Source organism: Synchiropus splendidus, chromosome 16 (genome assembly GCF_027744825.2).
Source record: "Synchiropus splendidus isolate RoL2022-P1 chromosome 16, RoL_Sspl_1.0, whole genome shotgun sequence".
Classification (NCBI taxonomy): Eukaryota; Metazoa; Chordata; class Actinopteri; order Syngnathiformes; family Callionymidae; genus Synchiropus; species Synchiropus splendidus.
Genome location: NC_071349.1, coordinates 17,193,445 through 17,217,200, shown reverse-complemented (window position 1 = coordinate 17,217,200; position 23,756 = coordinate 17,193,445). Strand labels below are relative to the sequence as shown.

Sequence of the window (23,756 nt, the reverse complement as noted above, 5' to 3'; positions counted from 1 at the left end):
TATATACAACTTAAAAAGTCAATGAGCATTGTAGACATAACTGTTTTTAATTGTAAAATGTTTAATCTCACTGATGCTCTAGTTACATCAACAGTCATGGCCAAAAGTTTTGAGAATGACACAAATATTACATTTTCACAAAGGGTTTGTAGGTGTTTGCCAGATGTTTCTATGGTATAATGACATACAATTAGAAGCATTTCACAAGTATCAAAAGCTTATTGAGAAAGACATGCAATAGGTCAATATTTACAGTGTTGACCCTTCTTCTTCAAGACCTCTGCAATTCTCCCTGGCATGCTGTCCATCAACTTCTGAACCAAATCATGACCGATGGCCGTCCATTCTTGCATCATCAATGCTTGGAGTTTGTCAGAATTTGTGGGTTTTTGATAAAAAACCCCCCCTGAAGGAACAGACTTTGTGAAAATATTTGTGTCACTCTCAAAACTTTGGGCCATGACTGTATTTATTCAGCTAACTTTATGGCTGATGATGTTCTACCCCTCCTGTCCACAGGGGGCGTTGTTTAGTTCCAGTTCATTTGTTTCCGGCCACTTCCTTTCTTGATATCTGCCATATTATGTGCTAAAACGTTTTCTGAATTATACCAGAGTCATGTGGAGCACAATGGTAAGTTTCTTGTCATGAAATGGTGGATAAATCTCGACTTAAATCCAGTAGAAGACGACTGTTTTCGTTCAAGCTGGTCACACCCCTTTGTTGTGATTGGTCGGCGGCGGGAAGCTCAACAGTGTGGACACGCACCTTAAGTACAAATACAACGGCAACTGGGATTGAGCGTGAACTCGAAAATATGTTTAAATAGACCAATTTCACCCAAAAGTAGATCAACTTTGTGGATGCTCTTAAATGGAAGTCGGGTTGGGGAAGCTATGTAAGACCACTAGAGGCCACTAGACTCCTGCAAATGACATATTTCACTAAAGAAAACTACAAATGTATCATGTAATGGAAGCTAATGTCTCGATTCTAATCAGCTATGGCGAAGGAGCAAGCAAAAAACAACAATCAAAGAGTATGGAAAAGGTAAGTGAACTGTGAATATTTGGCGTTTTTGTGAACTATTCTCACACCTACACTCTTCATATTGTCATTCATCACAGCAAACCTCACATACTCCTTTCTGATCTTACCACGTTTGTCACTCTGAATATCAGTGCCTTCTAACTCTGCTTCATGTCTTTGTGTCAGAGCTGCTGTCTGTAAACCATAAATCAAGTTTTACTAATGCCATATAAAGCGTTTCCTTCACTCATGCTGAAAGTATTCTGTCTTAACTCACCCGTCAATCTTCTACAGCTGTTCCACCGGGCTGGCCCTCAACACTTCACCTGAAAATAATTTAACTAATTTACAGGCTTTCAGTATCATAAAACTGCCTGAAAATATGCTTGTAAACAAAACAAATCTCAATCACTTCCGCACCCTGACACCTCCATTTGCTGTTGATTCTAGATATGTCCGGTTGTGCACAGCAGGCTTTTAGTTTCTGCTCGCTGGCAGAAGACAGCTGATGAGTCCTGCACTATCAAGTGAGTTTTCACTCGTATTTCTGAACAAATGTTTGGTGGCTTTCTGACCTTTATTCCCAAGTAAAATCACAGGTTATTTTGTCTCATGCTGAGTTTTGTCATTCTTAACAGCGTCTTCACCAATGGACAAATTCTGGTTCCACCTGCTCGGGTGCGCATCCCTAAGTATACTCTTCGGAGCTGGGAAAAAGTTTTAACCATGGTCGCTGAGAAAGTTAACCTTCGTACTGGTGCGGTAATCAGGTAAAAGGTTTAGGACTAAGGACTACTCTCTGTATTTGTGACTTGTTTTTGGCTACTTTGATTTTTTGAAGATTTTGAAGTAGATATTTCTTTCAGATAGTGGTTCAAATGGCTGTACAATTCAGTAGCAAAAATATATACAAATAAAACAAATCCATCAGTAGTGTAAATGACAGTTCCCATGCTACAATATTCTCACTCCACAAGATCAACTTTTTATCTGGAATTATATTCAATAGCCAAGAGTGACTTTGACTTGCAGGTAAAGTTATTTCGATTTAATTGTTTTGACAGAGTTAAGTTGTAGCTTGAATATGTCAAGGTTCTGAATCAATGTGTGCATTTGAACAAACAGACTGAATCAGAGTTTCAGTAGCTGCTGATATCATCATTGAGAGTTTCTCCTTTAAAAAACGCATTTAAATATGTTTAAAAAAAGTACATCTCAACTGAATTCTGAGTACAAACGTAATTAAACTTAAACAACTTAAACAAACTTAATATCAACATTGAAATGACAGTTAATTTCTTAAAATCAGAATCTTCAAATCTCACAATTCCGCTCTCCTTTTCTTGTGATTCTAGGCTCTGCACACTCGATGGATGTGCAATATGTGGTTCCTATGAGTTGCAGAACCACCAGTATTATGTTGCTGTTGGAGCGGAAAAGTTTAAAGCACTTCCATACAGCCAGTGTGTCCCTGGCAGAGATATAATGAGGAGAAACATTGTTGAACAGTAAGTTTTAAGCAAGCAATTTTCTGATTACTGTTACCATGAAGTTTTTTTTTTTTGTCTCCCCGCAGCAGTGACATAAATCCCGCTGCTCGTAAGAAGAGACATGCAAAGACCGTGGTGAGTATCACTTGAAAATGGAATTTGGTTCGCCATCTGGTTGTTAACTGACTTGTAACATGCAAAATTCTCAAATTCCACTGCTCCCACTAGTTTATCACGTCGCCGTCTTGGTGGTATCACAGCCGAGAAGCGTATCTTTGCACACACAGCATTTCAATTAACATTTCCCACGTGCAAGACTTGTGGGGGTGCAATTCGTTATGAAATAGTGGTATCATCAATCACTGTCTGCGCCAGGCATTGAGTTACTGTTGCTCTCCACTTTGATGGGTAATCCCTACAGAGTCAGGTCGGCCTACTTGATCAAGTGCACCGAGCCTCATAGACGGATCATATGCGCCGGGGGGGCTCTGCACACTGAAAACAAAAACAAGATCTCTTATTCAAACCAGGGAAGCGGACAATTTCTATTGTGATTAAGTAGGCAGTGCATTGCTCTGAATCCATATGAGGATTGCGCTGCGGTGGATCTGAGAGGAGCTCCAAATCACAGAGTGAAAATGAGAACATGCCCACTCAGCAGGTTGAGGTATAGATGGGGCCCCATGTGAGAGACAAGCCTGACATTTGATTCCTCTAACCATGAAAGATGACAATGCTCTGGCTGATGCCACTTTTTTATGCATGAAGAAACTGCTGTATCTGTCAACGGCAAGCACTGTAGCATCAGGAATGAAGATGATGGTTATTATTTAAAAGTTCACATTAGTGTAAATGCCTGAGCTTAACAAAGAACCAGCAGGTCATTAATCCTCTTGCGTTATATGAAATGTCGGTGGTGTAAATTTGTTTTATTCAAAGAGCATAACAGCAAAGCGTAGCAAAGAGTATAACAAACATGATTCTGACTGCTTAAACTCATGCTACTAATCAAGTTTATTTTCACAGAAATACCATTGATAAACCTTCTTGCCCAGAGAACACAGAAAGCCTCCTTATTTTAGCTTATTTTTATATTATGTTATTCTTATTAAATATTTGAATTTATGAATAAACGCTTATTTTTTAAAGTTTTTAATTTTGTAAAAATTCACTAGATGCATAACAGAAAGATGATTTTACTTTTGAAAGATTATGTTACAAGATACTGCTGAATCAAATAGTATACACTTAATATTACTATTATTATTAAAATATACTTTTCTTGTTTTCAGAGTGGAAGATTGTCAGCTTTTTTTGGGTTCTACTTTTATTATGAAATGTGTTGTTGTTAAACATGAAAGATTATATTGTATTATAAATTGGAATTTATGTGTATTGGACATTTAAATTTTTGTTACCATATTTTAATATATTGAGCACAATAATTGTACTATATACATTCATTTCATTCTCAAATTTCATTGCCACTCATAATTATTTTTGTGAACCGACACTTGTCATAGGTTTTAATGGGACTCCGAGGGAAAACAGACCAAACAAATTAACATTCACTATAGAAATCAGTAGTTGAAGCATGTGAAGTATTAAGGTTCAAAAGTTTGCTGTAAACTTCTTTACATCTCAACATTGATCCAGTATTATAATGTGTTCCTGTGCAGCATCGTCCTGTTAAAATCCTTGGACACGTTCCATTCCACATGCCACAGTTAACATTGCAATATCATTGGCAACCATGAGGTGGAGACAGAGACAGCTGTATCTGTGTTCGAGATTAGGCTGCATTTTATCTTCCTATCCCACCACATCTGATCCCTCATGAATTTGTAAACATGATGTGACCAGTTATTAAGAACCTTTCTATGAGGCATGCAACAAAACTTGCCCATGCATTCTTGAGCTGTCAGCTGTTTTGCTCACTGATGATTCCACCTGCATTTATAGGGTCATGCCCGATATTAATTTCTGCTTGACCTCACAAAACAACAGCAATCTGGTTTAGAATGCCTGTTAAATACATCCTTTAAATGTGCCCACCGAGACTGTAATCTGAAATATAACCTTGAGAGAACAGGACATGCCTCTGGTGCTTCACTGACTACTGTGTTGAAAGTCTCCGGCACATTGTTTCCATTTTATGTTTTCCTGATAACGTCACAAACCCTAAATTGAAGCTGCCATATCTCATGGTACTTCAGAAGTCCTACACCTATGTTTTACTGTATATTATTTGCAGTTGATATTAGCTTTAATTTCATTAACATACCATGTATCATGTCCAGAATTCCACTTACAGTCTCAGTACTCTGGTCTGCAACAAAGCATTGCTGTTTCAATCTCCATATACAGTAGACCCGTATGATTAATCGTGACGATTCAATAACAACAAATGGTCGTCCAACCCAAAGATGACTGGATGACCACTGGATTTCCCAGCTACTTCTGAACAATGTCATCAAGATGTTCTCAATGGAAAACTTAACGCCCAGACTGTTGCCAGCCTGTCTGCTCTCAGACGGCCTGTCCAGCCGGTGGAATCTACTGATACCACGGCTCTGCTGACTTCTGGTCGGTCCAATTGGAAGGGACCCCTATTTTCCCCTAGCTATCCAATCTCCCTGTCCTCTTGTTGACTCCTGTTTTCTGCCACTCGAGAGGGCCACAGATTACTTGCTACTCCGTCCCCCTTAAGCTCCTCCACACTCCACTCTCTCCTGCTCTTTCTCCGGGGCCCCCTGATACACACAGCTGTCTACTCCCTCCCTCATGTAACACAGAACGAGAGGCGAGATGACCTCAGCTTTTCCACCGCTTGGAGCGAGCGGCACATACTGTACTCTGTGTTCTTCGCAGCGCTGTTCTCCCTCTGCTTCCCTCCGTGCCCTTCTCACCACCCTCCCTGAGTGACACAGTCTTGATTTAACTTTGTTGATTTAAATGAGATCTATTTACATTTCACCATCAGGCTGCCGACATGGAAAACAAACAGTTTAATTTTTGATGGCACAGATGTACACAAAAATTCATCACTTTTATTTCCACTCGCTCGCTATCAAGCGCCAAGAATCCAGAGTTATTAGTGCGCGCACAGAAGGCGTATTGTTCTCCTGAACTTGTCAGGATGATTAAAAGATAATGCAAAACAATGACACAGATGCTAGTTTTTAGGCAAGGTTGGGCCATGCTTATTGAAATCATCTGCTCTCGCCACTGCAAAGATTCTTTCTTTTGCAGTGCTACATGGATTCCAGGGGTCATGAAAAGCCTTGTTTACAAGTTCAATTTTTGTTCCATCTATTCATCCATCCATCCTTTTCCGCTCATCTGTTGCCGGGTCATGTTGGCTGCAGCTTCGAAAGGTTGCGCCAACCACCGGGCAACAACCGACTGGTGGATCCTGAGATGCTCCCAGGCCAGTGAAGAGATATAATCCCTCGGTCTGGTCCTGGGTCGACCCCTTGGTCTCCTCCCAGCCGGCTGTGCCTGAAACACCTCAGAAGGGAGGCATCCAGGGGGCGTCCTCATGACATGCCCGAACCACGTCAACTGGCTCCTTTCAATGTGGAGAAGCAGCAACTCTACTCCGAGTCTCTCTTGAATGACAGAACCTACCTTTCAGGGTGACGCCCGCTACCTGTCGGAGAAAACTAATTTCAGCCGCTTGTATCAGGGATTTCGTTCTTTTGGTCGTGATCCACAGCCCATGCATAAAAACATCCACCTCAAATACAGCGACACCGTTAATTCATATCAATAACCATTTTCAGCGATTGACATGATTAGCAGCAGCACCTGCAGATTTTTTTAGCAACCCAATAATATGACAAGCGGTGTGACGTCACCAACCCCAACACTCTTTGTAGTTAAGAGTGTGGAACAAAGTATATCCTTTACTGAGGAAACATAGTGGAGTAAAAGAGGAAAACAAATAGCGAATAACGAAGGGAATATGAGGAAATGTATCTAAGTACAGTTATAAAATACTTTGACTTTGTTACATTACACCTCTGTGAGGAATATCCATAACTGCAACACTGTTTCTTATAAGTAACATGAACAAAAACTGTGGAAAATAAAAGCTAGTTAGGCGCACATGAGTAGGTTCACCGCTACCTTTATTCACTCAAATGGATCCAGAAGTGTGTCTGCTCCTGTGTCACCCTGAACTGTGAGTCATGGTTGAAGCCACAAGCGGCACATTTGTAAGGACTGAACTTGGACAATGGCTTTTCGTCTTAAGTTTTCTCACGGCTGTTTCTCCTCAAAAATGTCAAACATTAATTATTTATGGCCCTAAGTTTTAGAAATCTGATATATCATTTCAAAATGAAATGTCTTGAAACCAGCGCTCTCTGTGTACACCGTGCTTTATTAAGGGTACACTGCAAGGCAATAAATATAATATAGACCTGAATTTGATTTGTCAACTCCAGGAAACTCTTAAATTTGAACCGGACTTGTTTGGCCAACAGTCGTCCACTCTAGTCTGCTTTAACAAAAATGTTTATTTAAGACTAATCAAGGAGAAATGGAGATGCAAATGCTTGGCACACTGGTTGTGTAGGTCACTGGAAAATCCCACCACAAGCACGTTGTTTGATGGCGGAGGCTTCACCCTGACACACTATTGACTCTGGCAGCCATCTCTCCGAGTCTTTTCTAATTATAGTTATGTATTTCACGTAAAGAAATCCATTTAATTGTTAGGTTCGCTTCATAAGAAAGTCTGTGAGGGTCCTCTTTGATCATGTGCGCTTCAGGACACTGCTACTATATGAACCCTGTTTCAACTGTTCTTCGTTCAATATGCCCAGCAAACATTACTCTTTTGTTGTTTTTATTTCCCCTCCCTCGGCCCACCAATGGCTGTAAAAATTCAAAAGAATAGCAACAGACTTTCGCATCTGTGTTAAGGAAAGTAAACAAGCAAACGAGCGGCACTTCGATTCCCCCAGACTCCATGTTAGCGAGTTTGCAAACACCATAGCCAGAAGTCAATTCTGGTGGAAGTTGCAGATCACTACAGCATCCCTGGAGCCCCCTCAGAGAGGTTGTTGCCGTACGGAGCGAAAGCTGGAATAAAACAAAGTGAACTCCTTGCTACTTTTTTTTTCTTCCAACTAGTCAGTACTTGGATTTTAAGAAACTCATACATCCTTTAGGCACACAGTTTTGTGGAGTTGATTTTAAACAAAGCATCCTGCTCTGCATCAATCTTTTTTTCTTAGGAAAGTTGTTTAATTTTTCACCCACCACCTTTGTGAACCCAGTCCTCTCTCCATCAATACAAGTCCACTGTCTCCTGCTGCAGAATAACTCACAACCTTCAATTCCCTCCTTTTCCCTGAGAGCTTGTTTGGATTTTCATTGTTTGATCTAGCTTGATAAATAAGACAAATGCAGTTAGAAATTCATGGCTGCTCTGTTTCATCAATAAATGATTAGTTTGCCACACTCCCAAGTGATTGATAGGTTGTGCCGCGGATGTATTGAAACCAGATGAATTCAATACAGTAAGAGTCATGTGGGAGCTGCAAGGCATATCAACTCATGAAAAATTGAGGTCAACTGGAAATGTATAAAGAAGAGAGGTATTAGTAGAGGAAGGACAAGTTTAGCTCTGCTCAGTTCTCACAGCTGACAAAACAACGGAGTAAAATCACCGATCAATCAGAAAGGAATGTGGGGAAATGTATCCTAATCTGCGCCACTGCTTCTGCTTTCATCTCTGCATGAAGTTTCCGATCGGCAGCTTTGGAGAGGACCTTGAGAACGCAGGCAGGGGTCGGATCAAGAAAGACACGGCCCAGTCAGAGAGATCCAACCAACAAAGACAGGTTTCCACAAACCCAGTTTCTCTCTCCATAGGAGGTAAGCAGAGTGAAATACCCGACATCTTTTTTTCCTTGTTCTATCTCATCTTCTTGAGTTCGCTAGCCCCCACTTATTGTTACCCCATGCTGATCTGAACTGGAACGACTTTTGAAACTCTACCAACTGAACTCTTACAATAACATGTTTCTTCGCTTTGATAGCTCCCATTTTATTCCCCTTAAAGTCTTCACGAGGGATACTCAATCAAGACAAGAAAAGTCCTTTACATTTTTTGAATATGTATATACAATACTGGTTGTCAAAAAATATGTTTACATACATAAAGGCTGGTGTTCTATTCTATCTGTCGATGTCGATGTTCAGTGATGGCATCCCCTCGACCCTAACCCCTGTGCCAGGTCAATCGGTACCGAGACGCACAAGAAATATTTTTCAAGTGTCTTTTATTTTGATAAAGCTTTTATTTTTAAAAATGGCCGTATTCTCTCGGTTAAGCCTCAGTTACTTGAGAGCCAAAATTTAACCCAAAAGCTCGCAAAAATGCCTACGACTTCCAAGAAGCAGAAAATTTTAAACAAACAATACCAGGAGTCGTACTTGAAATATGGATTTATTGCAGCAGTGTACCGCCACTCCCAGATGGGACCGTCTCCTTGCAGAGAAACAAGCTCAGGGCTCCCATTGATTTAACAATATGGCAATTTAAAATTTTTACATTTGGTTTTGTGGTGTATCTGTATGTTATTTTGAAGGCATGTTTAAACGTTACCATAGCAACCCGTGTTAGTCAGTACAAAGATGAGCCCTGACTAACTTAGCTTAGCAACCATGCTAAATTAGCGTTGACCTCAAAAGGTGTTTTTCACTCAGGTGTCCCTGCCCACAATGTGATGCTGTATTCCCTCCAAGGAGACGTTTTCCCTCTCAGACCTGTGCCACAAAGCCGACGTTTGTTTCATGAGGACAACTATACAGTAACTGAACTAGTTCTCCTTGACTAGCTCAGAAAGAAGTCGATGGAAACAAATGAAAGGAGCCATAGTTTTTGTTTTCTAATGGACTCTTTAAATTGCCAGAATTTAATTGTATATATCCATCTTATTTGCCATGTGTTAAGTTAATTAGTTCATTATTTCTGTATCACTGCGTCAGCGTGAGCTGCTGCTGTACAGAGGGGAAGCAGAACAAACAGACTTGTAAATCAGATATTACTGCATCAAAAGAGGCTCGACACTGACAGCGGGTAACCCCGGACACAGAGTTCACATCGGCTTGCCTCCTTCGTGGCAGCCCAGCAGAGTCTGGCCGTGGCCTTTCCGTCCGTGGGTGCACGCTTAATAAATACATCTCTTGATGGAAACATTGATCTCTTGTAAAGTAGACGAGAAGAAAAGGAATGGACAGAAGTGCAGTGAGGGATGGAGAGATTGTGTGGAAGAATGAAGCAGTGGCTGCCAGCCGATGAGGTAATTGTGATTAATCACTTTTCACAGAGGGCAGTGTGTTCAATGCACAAAACAAAAGAAGTGAGATTGTGGGAGCCGCGGAGGTGCCAGACGACCGGCAGTTGAAAGTGGACCTGCCAATTGATCAGGTAAAACAGATGACTCATCTTTTTCCCCGTAAAGATCTTTGACAACAAATGTTTTTATTTCTTTTACTCATTCATTTTCTACCAATTCCATGTCGCTGTTGCGAGGGTAGCTCTGACTAAGGGGCAACTTCTGGGTTTATAAGCATGCAGCATCCAGTTAGACCATTAGATTTTGCGTATCTGAGGTTTGGTTGTGAGGCCAGCAACCTTCAAGAGAGAGACCTGGAAAGAGGCATCTGGCTGAGTTAGCTGATCCACTTCAATTGGCTTCTCTTGCTACAGCTACTGAAGATGACTGATCTTCTCAACCAACCTCATGTGATCCACACCTTGTGGAGAAAAGTTCTTTATCATATGCCACCAGTCAAATCTCTGAATCATCGGCTCATCGTTCATTGATTCATTGATCATTGTTTGCCTTTTAGCACAGCTCATTTCCTTTTGCCACACAGATGCCTTGATGAGTGAAGTAGAGCACATAGTTGTCGCTTGGGCCAGGAACAGATTTCAACCTGACGTCCAATTCCTGTAAATTCCTCCCTTTTTTGGGATTGGACTACCATTCCAGTGGCATTTGGGGTCAGCAGGGCACTGCATATGGACGGTGAGGGAAGCGCATAGCCATATGATGCTTGATACAAAAAAAATTATAAAAGCAAGAGCAAACATTACCCTAATCCCAGTCCTCCTTTTCCTTTAAGAGACGTGCTGCTCATGGCATCTGGAAAAGTGGGTGAAGGCAATACGTGTGATTCAATTGAAAGCCTGATGTGTCATCATGCAACACAGGCCACTAACTTTTGCGTCACTCTGGGAAGCAGAAGTCCTCTTGAGAATAGACAATAGTTAAGCCTTGGAAGTGAGAGTGTCTTGAATGACCAGCGGTGGAGAGAGCCCGTATAAGTGAATGATGACACTTTCAAAATCTTTGTGAATCTCTATGGATCTACAGTGCTCAAGTGAAATGTAATCCCATCTAAGTTAGCCAATGTCTGACAAGTCCTGACCCAGGAGAAAACGCATTTGGAGACAACAAGCTTTCATCAAGTTGAGGCCAATGCCCAAAGTCCGAATCATTACCCTTTTAGCTTAAATTTGATAGAAGAGATTTGAAGAGAAAAACTATGAAGGCCTTTTCCTGGATAATAAGAGTCCCTTGTCTCTTATGCATGAAATACTACAGTGCAACACACATCACTAACTGCATATTTTTCTAAATCAATAAAGCAGCGGTGCACACAGTAAGCTATGGGGAATCTCTGTTTTTGCCTCCCCGCAGGTGGAGGCCAAGACTGTCGACGAGGACGGGAGTTGTTCGACGAATCCCAGTGTGACCCCCCGCCATGACTCAGGCAGCTCAACCCTGCTTAAGTCTCCAGCGGCAGGTTCCACTGAGAATGTGAGTTTGAATTCAGTCGTTTCAGGCTGGCGAATTAATTCAGTTCTAGAGGAATGACAGGGTGAACATGGGTTTCTTGCGTATCAGACTTAGATGAGGAAACTTCAAAGCGCATGCTGAACGTTATCAGTCATACAGATGATGAGAAAAGTGAATGTGATAATATGTATTAATGGGAGCAGAAAGAAACTTATAAAAACGCAGATACATTTTCATTAACAATTTTATAAGACAGTAAAAAGCTGGTATTTGCGCCCTCACACAATGACATTTGTGATGGGTAGATGAGGTATAATGAAACAGTGTTGATGAAACACTGTCCTAATTTTCAGGGGCCTCTAGATGGCGCTCTTGGTTTATAAATAATGTGAGGTTTCTTTGAATTAGCTGTTTAAGTCCAAACATTTTACAGCAGACAGTGCCATCTGGTGACCTCTGAAAATCAAGACACTGTTTCATGGAACTTGATCAACCCATTAGTAAATACAGCTTTTTAAAATTTTATTTTATTTATATTTAAATTGATATTTAATTGAACAAGACAGTGTTAACTTGCTTATTAATGACATGCAGGTGATGGTCAAAGCTCTAATTTCTTTTATTATATGACATTTTTAATGAAAATACAGCTTCAAAAAAGATCCAGCGAGTTGGTGACAAAACTTTACTTTAGTAAATGTGGCTTAACTGCAGCCCTGGATGAGCAAACCGCCCGCAAGGCCACATCATTTTAAATGATGCACATAAAAATGCATCTTCATGATGAGAGTCGACCTCCGTATCAAAGTATTTGTGTTTAAGGTCTTCCTTCTTTTGTACAGTCACGGTGACAAAGTGCCAGCGAGCTGTATGTACAGATGTTCTTGCATGGATCCGTGCCTTCTTGAAATTACACTCATTTAAATACACTTATTTTGCTCTAATAATCCTCGAGGGACAGCGATATGAAGCTGTGTTACCGTGATGAATGCGCATAACAGTTGGCTGATATTACAATCCCCAGCAATTTCATTTGGCTTTGAAATGAGAAGATATTGAGTCTTATTTAAGCAATCAATAACCTTGAACATTTAGTTTTAATGAAAACTATAATTCCAGGCAGTGGCAATTACACCATCGGGGAATGTTTTGGTGTGTGATGATTTTGCTGCGTATGCACTTTTGTAATAAAGATATTCTTATCGGGATAATTATTGACTTCTTGGGGCCAGTTATGACCTCGGTTAAAGACCTCATCAATAGCTGAATCCATGTCTTATTGCTTTAAGTCATACATGCATGTTGCTGATCTGGATTGGGTATTGGACGAGCAAATTGCTATTAGCTAATGGAAAATAACAGTAATGATAATAATAATTACCTTCTTTTTTTCATGTAGTAATTCCTGTCTTAGATTCACTTTGAGGCGAAATACTGATGCAGCAAGGAGCTCTGCTGTTAGGATCACCATTGTGCAAGACTACTTTTGGTCACCTGGGGTGGTTCCGCTGGTCATTATTAAACAGAGCCAGTGGAGTCATTGGTGCCCAATGTGGAGCCACCTCAGCGTTAAGCTTGAGGGAAAAAGTTAATGCTGCATGACGGAGGTTACAGTAGATCAGGTCTTGTTGTGCATAGAGCGAGTGACCCCTGACCACAGCCAACAGCAGCAATGGTGTAAATCACCAGCTTCATCAATATGATTGTCAATATAACAGCTTCCGTTCCGAATCCGATGCTGTTGATTCAGTTCAGAAGCCGGCAGTCGTTGAGTATCAAACGTCTCCATCAACCCCCTTAAGACAATGCAGTTGTTGCAGGGTTCTTTCTCCATCACATCCAAATATCAGTTTTTGCTGTAAGTATATCACTTAAGAAAGTTATGAATAATAAACGTAACAAACAATATTTCAAAAATAAAAAGAATTATGATGAAAATTAATAACTTTAAGAGTCAGTCAAAAGACTGAGAACCTTAGGATTCAAGAAAAAAAATGCTTAATGCTTAATGCTTTAAGCAAAATATTACAAAAGAACCGCTCTGGTCAAATCTCCACCCTCAGAGTCTTTCTAGTTCAGATTGATATACACATCCCTTCTTTTCTCGGAAGTACAAAAGCTTAAAGTGGTTAGTAGAAAGCTACAAATGAATATGGTTGGTTCTCTGTTTCAGGATTGGCGACGTTCAAGTCAACAACCAGAAGTAAAAGTTTAGGTAACACTTTAAATTGGGGAACACATAACAATGTTCATGCTCTATAGAGTAAACATATTGTGACCATTCCTGTGTAAAATGTAGTCAGTCTTGACAAGATGGTAATAAATACGTAGAATATGAAGCTAATATGCCGTCAATACAAACACAAATAGTTTATTTATGGTGATATATGTTCCCGATTCTAATCTCTGACCTAAGTTTTTAATAAATACATGAAGCAAGTCCTGTATTGTGTCCTCATTTTGAGTCCAAGCAAAGTGCCGCTGTCTTGTCATCAGAAACCTCATCATTCAGAGCGCTCTGAATAATAATGAGAGATAACTGCACTGCAATGACTCATACTTTGACCTGAGTTTGAAGCTTTCCTCCCGTCCTGCTTGTAAAACTCTGTGTACTCTGTATATATGTGAGCCCATATAGGAGATATTGATGATCAAATTCAATTACATGATTACATTTTCAGCTGAAGCTTTAAATGATTTATAGCATTAAATTTAAATGGTGAATATGTTTGCAGAAAGGTCTCTGGAGTGTGTGTGCGGTTGTGAGATATTGACCTGTGCGGTCTCGGCCAAATAAAGAATAAAGCAATTCAGCATCTCTGCCAAGTGGAGATGTCCGCTGGGAGTGAGTGCAGGCTATCTCAGTGTTGGGGAGCGACTGGAAACTGAGGCACATTTATCAAAGCTTTTCTTATAATCACTTGACTGACTTTTGTTAGACTTTCTGAAGGTTGCCTTTTCCTTTCTGGCGCGTTTTGTTAAAGACCGAATTGATTCCTGAAGGTGCGAGGGTGGAGGGAGGTCTGTGATGTCATACAATTGAAGGAAATGCAGACAAGGGTAGATTGGTACTCACTGGCGTGCTATTGTGTTTACAGCTATCATTTGTTTTGATTTAACAATATCGGCTGATTTATCAACCAGTCAGCTAAGCATTTTTTCTTAATTAATATTGTTAGAAATGCCAATGCGGCAGGAGAGCTTTGATCAATCGTCTTCCTTTTCCTTGGAAATTTCTGATAAAAAATCGAATCGCTATTGACCAATGTATTGATCCATTCCCTTGCTTTTCCAATGCAGGTCCATTTCATTTGTCTCTCAGTTGTTCTCTGTGCGCCTATTCCCCGAAGCTTATGTTAGCCATTGCAATGGTCCTATTCGCCCCATGCAAGGTCAACTATAATCAACTCAAGTCAATGTCACCGCCTGGCTTTTCAAAGGGACAGAAAAGGGACGACTCCTTTGGGCTTTTAAGGACCGAGTGCATGATACCATTCAATTACTGTTCATTAGACAGTGTACGGCCATTAATCAGACTGAGATGTTCTGCTAGTCTTCAGCAGGGACAATGGACTGAAGAAATGTGTTCTTCCTTGCTCTTCTTTGTGGGTCGAAATGAGATGACAGTTGTGAGTGCACTGAGGTTTTCAGTTCATCCTCAACTGAACAGTGAGTTTCCTGTCTTGTCTTGAAGTTCCCTTCCAGCCAGGTCTTCTAAGTAACATAGAGTCAGTCCCAGGTTTATTGCTTTCGCTGGAGAGTATTACGACTCTGATATATCACTTAAAAAGGAAGAAGGTGGCAGATTTACCGATTAGAGCTGCATATTCATTGAATGTGACTCCATGATGATATGGGAATCTGATTTATGTTTTCCAGGGGACTCAGGAGAGAGCGGCGACTTCTCGGCTGGTTGGACCACGGTCACGGATGTCCCGCTTTCTCAAGGGTAGGTTCATCAATGCATAAAACCCTGCAGTAGCTCATTGGCTTCAGCCCCCGCGTCCTCCTCCACAACATCTATCGCACCCATAAAGAGACAACTAATACACTCTGCATTAGCAGTTCCTCCCTCACACTGCGTGTCACCACATCGGCGAGCACCCCTCAACATCTGGGAGAGCTTTATCCTGTGCTTTATGGAGACCATCTGGTTGAATGCCTTTTGCACCTCCCCGATCTCAGATGACTTATTCTGCATATAATGGTAGTTGTACATCACAGTTTGCCATCCACTGAACCTGAATATTTCATTGCTGTTTTTATGTATTATCGCTTTTCATGCAGTGTTATGCGGGAAAGCCAATCCTTCTTGCCTGTTTTGTGAGTTTTCCTTTCACATCATGAGTAATAATACAAATGTCTCTAGTGTCGATGGCAATAGATGTGTGTAGAGCTGTGGCAAAACAAAGGTAGGATGTTAATTTAACTTGTTCACACCTGCGCCTCAATTTCAGTGAGTTTGTGGCTGGATTATTTATGATATGTATGACTGATATGTATGTATGACTTAGGAGAAACATGTATTGAAACATGAATCACACAGATCTACTACCTCAAGTTTACACACCACCGAAAGACGCTAAATCTGCAAGACTTAATTTTTTACAGTAAAAAAAAAAAAAAAATGTTTTGAGTGAAATGCTCCCAAAGGAGTTGCCTACATTTATGTCATCCGCAATGTTAAGTTAAAAAAGAAACACCTTCGGGTCAGCCTTTAGGCTGGTGCCTGCAATTTGGGTGTCGTAGTTTTAGACAATATTGACCTTGGAGCATACAGTGAAAATGTGTGCACTACCTACGTCCACAGTGGTCCTTTTGTGGATCACTTTGAACCGGCTGAAGTATATGTGGCCTGGAGTGACCAGGAAAGACTAGGTTAAAAGGGTTAATAAATCATATAGACAGCTCACATGTGGAAGTTTGAAGGTGAAGTTTGGGAGACAAGAAGAAGTTGATGTCATTTTCAAGTTTGCAATGACCTTGACCTGGTAACAAACAGAAACCATTCAAGCTAATGTGATGATTCACTTATAAATAAAGCCTTGATTCAATCTTAATGTTGCAGAGTTTGGAAGTAGAAATGTAAAGTTTGTTTATTAATGAGAATTACGTGCTCCAGAATGTATTTTTCCATCATTTTGACTTGAACAGATAACTCTAAGTCTACAGTAAACACATTCGATGGGCACTACATGTATCATAAACGTGGTGCAATGATGAATTCTTCACACTCTCCAATTGCCAGGACATGCTGTCGCTGCGGTTTGACCAATTTTCTTCTGATTGTCGACAAAACATAGGCTTTTGCCTCAGAGGCCCATTCACCAGTCCCCATGTAACATTTATTGTCTCGAGTGGAAATTCCAAAAGGGACTAAATGAAACAGGATGCGAATCACGGCAGGTGTTCATCAGTTTTTGCCCTTCAATCTGAGGCTTCCTTTGTCCGTGCGCTGTCCGCAAAATCACAGCATCCTGTTCGAACAGCAGGAATCCAACCTCACTAACGTGCCATCCATGCAGATGTACATATATTGTCGTGCAACAAGCAGCACTCAAAACCTGTGTGGTTTCTCTCATAATGTGTGCATGGCTTCTGTACGTATGTTTTCCTCCCAATTACTCTTATATTGATGCTTCTAGATGCATGCCTCAGTGCTAGCTATGATTTTCCTGACAGGTTTTCAATGGGCACTGCAGGGGGCATTCAAAATAAATCATTGGGCTTGCTGGTTGTGGCCGACATATTTTCTGGTCCTGCTCACCATTTTATATTTGCTTATTAATGGCGTCACAGCATTCACTCGCACCTGCTATATCCTTGTTGTTGTTGTTGTTGCTATATTTGGATGGTAGAAGAGGGGAGTGGGTTCTACTTTTCGACTCAAGATCAAGATTTATTTTCATGTCTAAAGAAAATCTTCATAATGTTCCTTTGAAAAGCCCCATTTAAATCCATGTTAGTTGCTCTACTTCCTTCATTTCTCTCAACCAGAAGCGATTGCACTGGTTTCAATTTGGCCAGGATTCTCCTTCAAAAGTTATTGGCATCATGTACAATGGCTTGGTAATTTATGAGAACTGTTAGAGTCTGTGACAGAAGTTGTAAAGCATCTTGACTGATTGGGTTGATATGAGATGTGTGCAGTCATGGCATATTGTCCCCCGTATCCGCGCACTACAGGAAGAGAGTTTCACGGCTTACTCTGTCACAGATAAATTACTCCACACAGTCAAATTAAGTTGTTGTAAATCATCTCGCCGACCCAAGACTGCTCCTGAGTGATGACCTTTACGCCTATTTGACTTTAACTTATTTATGTTAATCACATCTCCTTCACTCTGACAGTAAATTTCTGGCATATCTGGAAAGGTCATTGTTTTGCAGCGGCAGGTAGTAAAATATACTGCTTGTGTTTATTGCATAGTGAAATGGAAGAGAAAAGTTTTACTCCATTGTTAGATGCAAAAAGCCTCAGGCGAAATTTGTATTTTTGAAGGTCATAATCTTAATCTTGAATCAAAAAACAAGCCTATGTTTTCTTATGTCAAATCGAGGATGGCTTTATGTCAGGGAAAAACTGAATAGATGGAAGTGAATGTATGCATTTTGGAGTGCATCTTGTTTGCAATGAGGTGGACAGATGAAGTATTTATTTTTACGTTTCAAATTGTGTGTTACATAAAGTGAAAGCGAAATGGAATTGTGGAAATTAAGGCAAGGAAAACGGACAGAGAAAAAAAAGGTGATAAATCTTCCTCACTCTTGTGCGTGAAATACACTGAGACTGAAGTATCACAGCGAATCACTCTTGAATGATGAGAAAAAAAGCCCCTGATATTCACATGCTGAAAATAATAAGCACCACGGGCCATGTGTTGAAAATAAGCCATTCTGATGGAGAGCTGCATCTGCATGTGATCTCTGCTACACTCCAGACGACACCCTCTCTGAAGTTCACCACTGCCCAGTTCCACAGCAGCTTTGATTGCCAGTTGTTCTGAGCGCAGCATGTAGCTTTGAACTGCATCTGGAGATGAAAGCCGAACCTCGACGAAAGTGTGTCCACTGTCGGCCGCCGCCGCCGCCGCTGTTGCTTATTTGCTCAAGGCACAATAAGGATCTTGGAGACTATAGTTCTTTACCATGCAGTTCTGAGAATTATACACAATCCGTCTCTGCTCTGTTTTTATTTATCTCAAAAAAATATTTGTGGTCAATATATAATGTGGTTACAGAACGTTTTTCTTGTCCAGAAAACAAGACTCTGATATAACAGTTGAGAACATCATCACCCCGTTTCTCTGTCCTGCGACCCCCATCCTTTTCTCTTAGAACAGTTCTGTCGTTCTGCTGGGAGCCAGACGTTCTCTCGTGTCTCCAGAAGCCAGCTGCTCATGTATAAGATGAAACAGTGTTATAAGCCAAGATAAAAATGTCTTGCTTCTTGACAGCCCCACCATGGTATATGGTCTTTTATTCCCCTGAATATGTTGCATAATTATGTATGGTTATGAATTTTACATGCAGCCTCACACTGAGCGCATGGTAAGATGCCTAATTGCAGACTTTAATTATTAAGAAGCAAAGGTCCTGAGCAGGTTTTGTGGGAAACACTTCTGATGAATACATTTTTGGCAAATTATTTTGGAGGGGACCGTTTCTAATCAGCATGCAAAGTGGAGCCGCTAACTGCTCTTGAGAGAGGCTTGTGTTTCTGTGAGGATGAATTACCTGTATTAGGGCTGATTAAATTCACTGAAATGGACTAACAACTTAATGATGCTGGAGTGGATAAAAAAGAATGACTCAGACCCTCTCATAGTTGCGGTTATGAGGAACACGAGGGCACAGAGCGAAGGCAGATGGGGAGCTTTGCTGTTGACCTTTCGGCACAGGAATAGAAGTTGTCATGATAAAATGTGTTGTTTGGCTGCGTCTTCATCTCTATGAAGCCAAGAGAGGCGAATAATTCTGCTTGATAACATACCGTCTTCAGAGACGGTCAAACAGAAACACCAGAAAGTTTAAAATGACCGCAGCTCAAACTGCTGAAAAACACTGAATCAATCGAACTGTATGTGTCATAGTTGGTTGCACACCTACCTACGACGTGGTGCCCACGCCATCAGGATATGCCGAGGAAGACGGGACACGTCAATATGCATCACATTACACCATGGGAGTGAGGATGGGCTGTTCTGGAAGTGGGCTGAGGACACAACCATTTTGTGGCTTGAACTTTGCTCACCATAACATCAGTGTGTTCCTGTTCTGATTCGGATTCATCTCACATTCAGAGTTAGTTCATTCAGATCAAGCATTTGTCTAGAGTTGTTGATGTGTAGACTGATCCAGCAGAGGTAGTTCCTCTAAATACGTAAACCTTCATTGTATTGTGAGTCAGATGGAACCCAGAATGCATCTAAATAACTGTTATCACGAAGCCCTGTTGTCTGTCTGTGCAGTCCATCACAATGTTTCAGCTTCTGTAACGCTGTATTGGCTTCTCTATACCACTAAAATGTGTGCTGCAGAAACACAAATAGTGCTCTTGCATGAGGTGAAGTTGAGCGAAGAAATAAAACACTTCATCTTACACATAGAGGTGCTACATGTGAAGTGTCTTTCCAAAAAAAGAAATGTCGTGCCATCACGGAGTTCACCGCGACTGTCGGCTCATACTTGGGTTAATAGTTTCACTCCTCTCGTACAAAATGCATGGTGGTCTAGCGCTTGTGAATGCAGTCAAGCTGCTTTTCACGAGCCAGCACAAATATGTGAATAATTGATTAACATTGATGCGAGGATCACCTCTGTGTATCCCTAGTTGTTTGGTTTAGAAGTCTCCTGTGGAGGGCAGGAGCTGGGCCATCTGTCAATAACATGTCATTCGTTTCACATGGCGGCCACTCTGACCAGCTAACACGCTTCGCTGAGCAGCTGAACAATTGTTCGCAACGTGACATTAAATCAGCTATTCTGCTCTGACTCCAGGCGAGAGGCTTAAGTGCTTCAGGTCTGTTTCAGGGCGGCTCTTTCAAAGTTCTTCAATGAATAATGAACGCACTTTAAATCTGCTCGCTCTTACGTGACTGTAGTGGAGTCCACTGTATGGCGGATATATTATGCTAATTCGACTGTCTGTGCTAGAATGTTTATCAACGCTTTACGATTTATGATGACATGTGAAGGCATAATAGGTTACATCTTATTAACAGATTAAACCGGTGAAAAAGGTGAAAGTCACGTCAAGTATCAAGTATTTTAGTGACGTATTCAGTGAGGAAAAATTCATCAAGGAGAGGAGACAAAATGGAAGCGGACCGTTGTGGTTCTGAAGGAGCCAGACAAGCGGCGTTCAAGTCTTATAAAATGTTTATTGCTGATAATATTGTCCACAGTGGCTACAAATGGCTACAATTGTGCCTCGCGAATCCACCATTTCGCCTTTCCACTAACATAAGACCCGCTTCTTTTTAATGCAACTTGAGAGACAGGGAAAGTCTTGCACTCCCTCAATCCCCTCCTTACGTACGCTGTGTTTCCCTGGAACTTGTTGTTCTCTGTAAGATGGACGTGAGCCTTCCTTAGCCAGATGGCCTTGTTGTTACTTTGTGTGTCCAACTCACTCTCACACACCCTGCCCACTTGTCTGTGCTGACGGGTCGTTTCCTTAAGAGAGAATGCTACTGCAACAAGGTGCAGCCAACATGTGCCTGCTGCTTCAAACCACATGGCACTCACACTTTTTTTTTTTTTTTACTCTTTCCAGAGTCTGTGCCAAATCAACAGATGGGACCTGTTCTTCGTTGTGAAGTAACATTGTGAGAAGACTTCTGTTTACTACCATTAACTTGGTTCTTATACCCCCGCTCAACTGATGCTAACCAGGGTTCTTCGCAAGGATTTTTTCCCTGCATCAGGGGTGTTTTTGACTGGCGTGTGGGGTCATTGATTGGTTGTGTTTTGACAGATTTTGGGGAAGACAAGAGCCGAGTGCATTGTACATCCTTCACAGTCCTCCTTAAAAGGTCCTTCCTTAAAAGGCGGTGTCCTACTCGACTAATGGTGAGGGAGCACTGACATTGGAATTATATTTCTAGACAGTTTGACAAAAAAAAAACTGAAAACTACTAGCGTTGAAAATCCTGAAAATCCTGATGCTGCAAAGGTGCTGTGAAGACGCCTGAGTGTTAGCTTAGCACATGACAAAACTTGCATTTCATTTGGCTTCATTGTTTTTCCTACTGCCTTTTTGCATCAATCCATTTTATGACCATGATAAACCTTTATTACTTGAAACGTGTGTGGAACTCTTTACGACTCCTCTCTTGTTTGGAGAAAGTAATCTAAGGAAGATAAATCCCTTTGCGCACATAAATGACATCACTGAAATCACTGGCTGTGAAGACTTGTTGTGAGCGCATTGTAAATTCTAACAGGGACGTACAGCTGAACAAAATTGTCTTTGTCTACCCTCTAACCATACAATTTCTTTCACTTTAATCTCGGCACGCATTTCGAATATTATCCCGTGGCTGCTCCTATCATATGTAATGAATGTGCTGCCCCAAAGGTGAGCGCTGTAATTGATTAAAAACCATAATGTTTTCTCATGCCTCAGTGTAGGTAGTGATAAGGATTGCTGGGGTGTGTGTGTGTGTGTGTGGACAGGACAGGGCATCAAAGTTGTCATATGTGCTGTATCTATCCCACCTAATGAAGGAGCGGCGAGTGTTCCTCGAGGTCAGCGTGTGAACAGGCGCTGCGAGGTCACTTCAAAGGCAGCGTAATGACGGATTAAGTCCAAATCATAGCCATGCTTGAGTCACTTTGCATTTTATTAGCAAATCATCACCATGTGATCTGCTAAAACGCGCCTGCATTAATTTCCCTCGTCCATCTTACACCACACAAATCCTCTCCTGTCTGATTAGTGGATCATTGCAGGCCTTTTTATGAACCCTTGATGATGATGGAATATTCTCTCAACGGCACGCGCTTCACCTCCAGTTCCATATTTTAAAAACACCGATGCACTTTTACATTCTAACCTTGTCTTGTTCCGCTGCCTTGTCTTTGTCGAGTCTGTAAAACAGTTCAGAGTGAAGGATGTCGTAACCTTTTGACGTTTACGTGAACTCAAGATGCTGCTGAAGAGGTCGGCTCTCTGGATTATTGAGCTTTCAGAGCTCTGCTGCGTAAGATTATGGCACATGGAGACACGGTTGCATTTGTTTCATTCCATTAGAGCTATCTCTTACTTGCAGGCTCACAGGGCCTCTTGTTACAGGTATGAAGAAAGCACTCCCAGAAGGTGAATTGCAGCTGAAGTGATTTATACCCCTAAAAAAAAATCTGAGGTGCAGAAAACACTCTCAGCAGTGGTTCCCAGGACTTGTAATAGACTATTAACATCCAGGTGTTTTTCGATCTAAGGCCTGATATTAAGCATCAGGGAAGCTTGATATAGATTGAAAAAAAAAAAAAACAATCCTTGAGAAACTGAAACTTTGAAAAGTTAATATTTACACTAGACAGTTATTATACTGTAGTTATTATTGTTATTGTTTAGTAAAATCTAATGCCATTGGCTTTCCTGTATATTGTGGCTTTCCTCAGCAAGGACAATGAGTAAATGCTAAGGCAAGTATTTACTCACCGGCAAGTCCAACCGGCGTCTGGAGAGGCAATAAGCACAACCACAGATCCTCATTTATTGACGGCTGGCTGGCAGCTCCCAGGTTCACCTGAGTTCTCCCGTGTTTAATTTGCCTTGTTATGTGATTAACTTAGCAAATGTATCCCTTGCCCTCCAGGCAAGGCTTTGAAGGGTGGCGGACCACAAGCTTACCTAAAGTCACTCCATCTCCATAACACGGTGTCAGCATCCAGGCAGAGCCACACTCCACCTGGGAGATTTTATTTCCCAGAATCCTGCCACTGGCAACTGGCTTTGATTTTTGAGTTTTAGTCTGCAATTTTTAGACCGTGAGTGACACATTGCTGTCTGAGTATGAGTTCATTTTCAAGGGTTATGTATGTCCTCCCTGTGCTTATGTGGTTTTCCTCCGGGCGCCCTGGTTTTGTCCCGTGGTCCAAAAACATACTTTTTACAAATACTTTTAATGACTGAATTTAAATTGGTAGGTGTGGAATGGACCAGTCATCTGTCCAGGTTGTACACTATTTTCTAGCCCCAGTTAACTGGGATTCTGAATTTACGTAACAAATTTAGGAAACATTAGGAAACAATCTTGACTGACTTTTGAGTGAAAAAAAATACACACATACAGTAAAGGCAATTGGAATTTCTCAGTTATAATGGAGGAAATGATCTATCCATGAGAGCATGCTCTCATTGTTTTGCTTTTATCTTTGTTACCTTCGATTGTGTTATTTCCTG

At 41.1% G+C, this 23,756-nt stretch overlaps 1 protein-coding gene across 8 annotated transcripts in view; it reads left to right on the top strand.

Annotated features, from left to right (window-relative positions):
* Window positions 1-566: 566 nt before the first annotated feature.
* LOC128747099 (doublecortin domain-containing protein 2) overlaps window positions 567-23,756 on the top strand; it is a 159,431-nt gene continuing 136,241 nt past the window's right edge. For 6 of the 8 annotated variants that reach the window (XR_008412633.1, XR_008412632.1, XM_053844665.1 and 3 more), the window contains exons 1-9: window positions 779-1,050; window positions 1,480-1,556; window positions 1,668-1,799; window positions 2,385-2,537; window positions 2,606-2,654; window positions 8,276-8,408; window positions 9,866-9,966; window positions 11,246-11,365; window positions 15,224-15,293. Coding sequence is in view for 6 of the 8 variants with exons in the window: in XM_053844665.1 (XP_053700640.1) it covers window positions 961-1,050; window positions 1,480-1,556; window positions 1,668-1,799; window positions 2,385-2,537; window positions 2,606-2,654; window positions 8,276-8,408; window positions 9,866-9,966; window positions 11,246-11,365; window positions 15,224-15,293 (925 nt within the window). In the remaining 2 variants the exon portion in view is untranslated. Of the gene's footprint in view, window positions 634-778; window positions 1,051-1,479; window positions 1,557-1,667; window positions 1,800-2,384; window positions 2,538-2,605; window positions 2,655-8,275; window positions 8,409-9,865; window positions 9,967-11,245; window positions 11,366-15,223; window positions 15,294-21,122; window positions 21,243-23,756 lie in introns of those variants that run through there. The other 2 variants (XM_053844668.1, XM_053844662.1) reach the window with 2 other exon arrangements.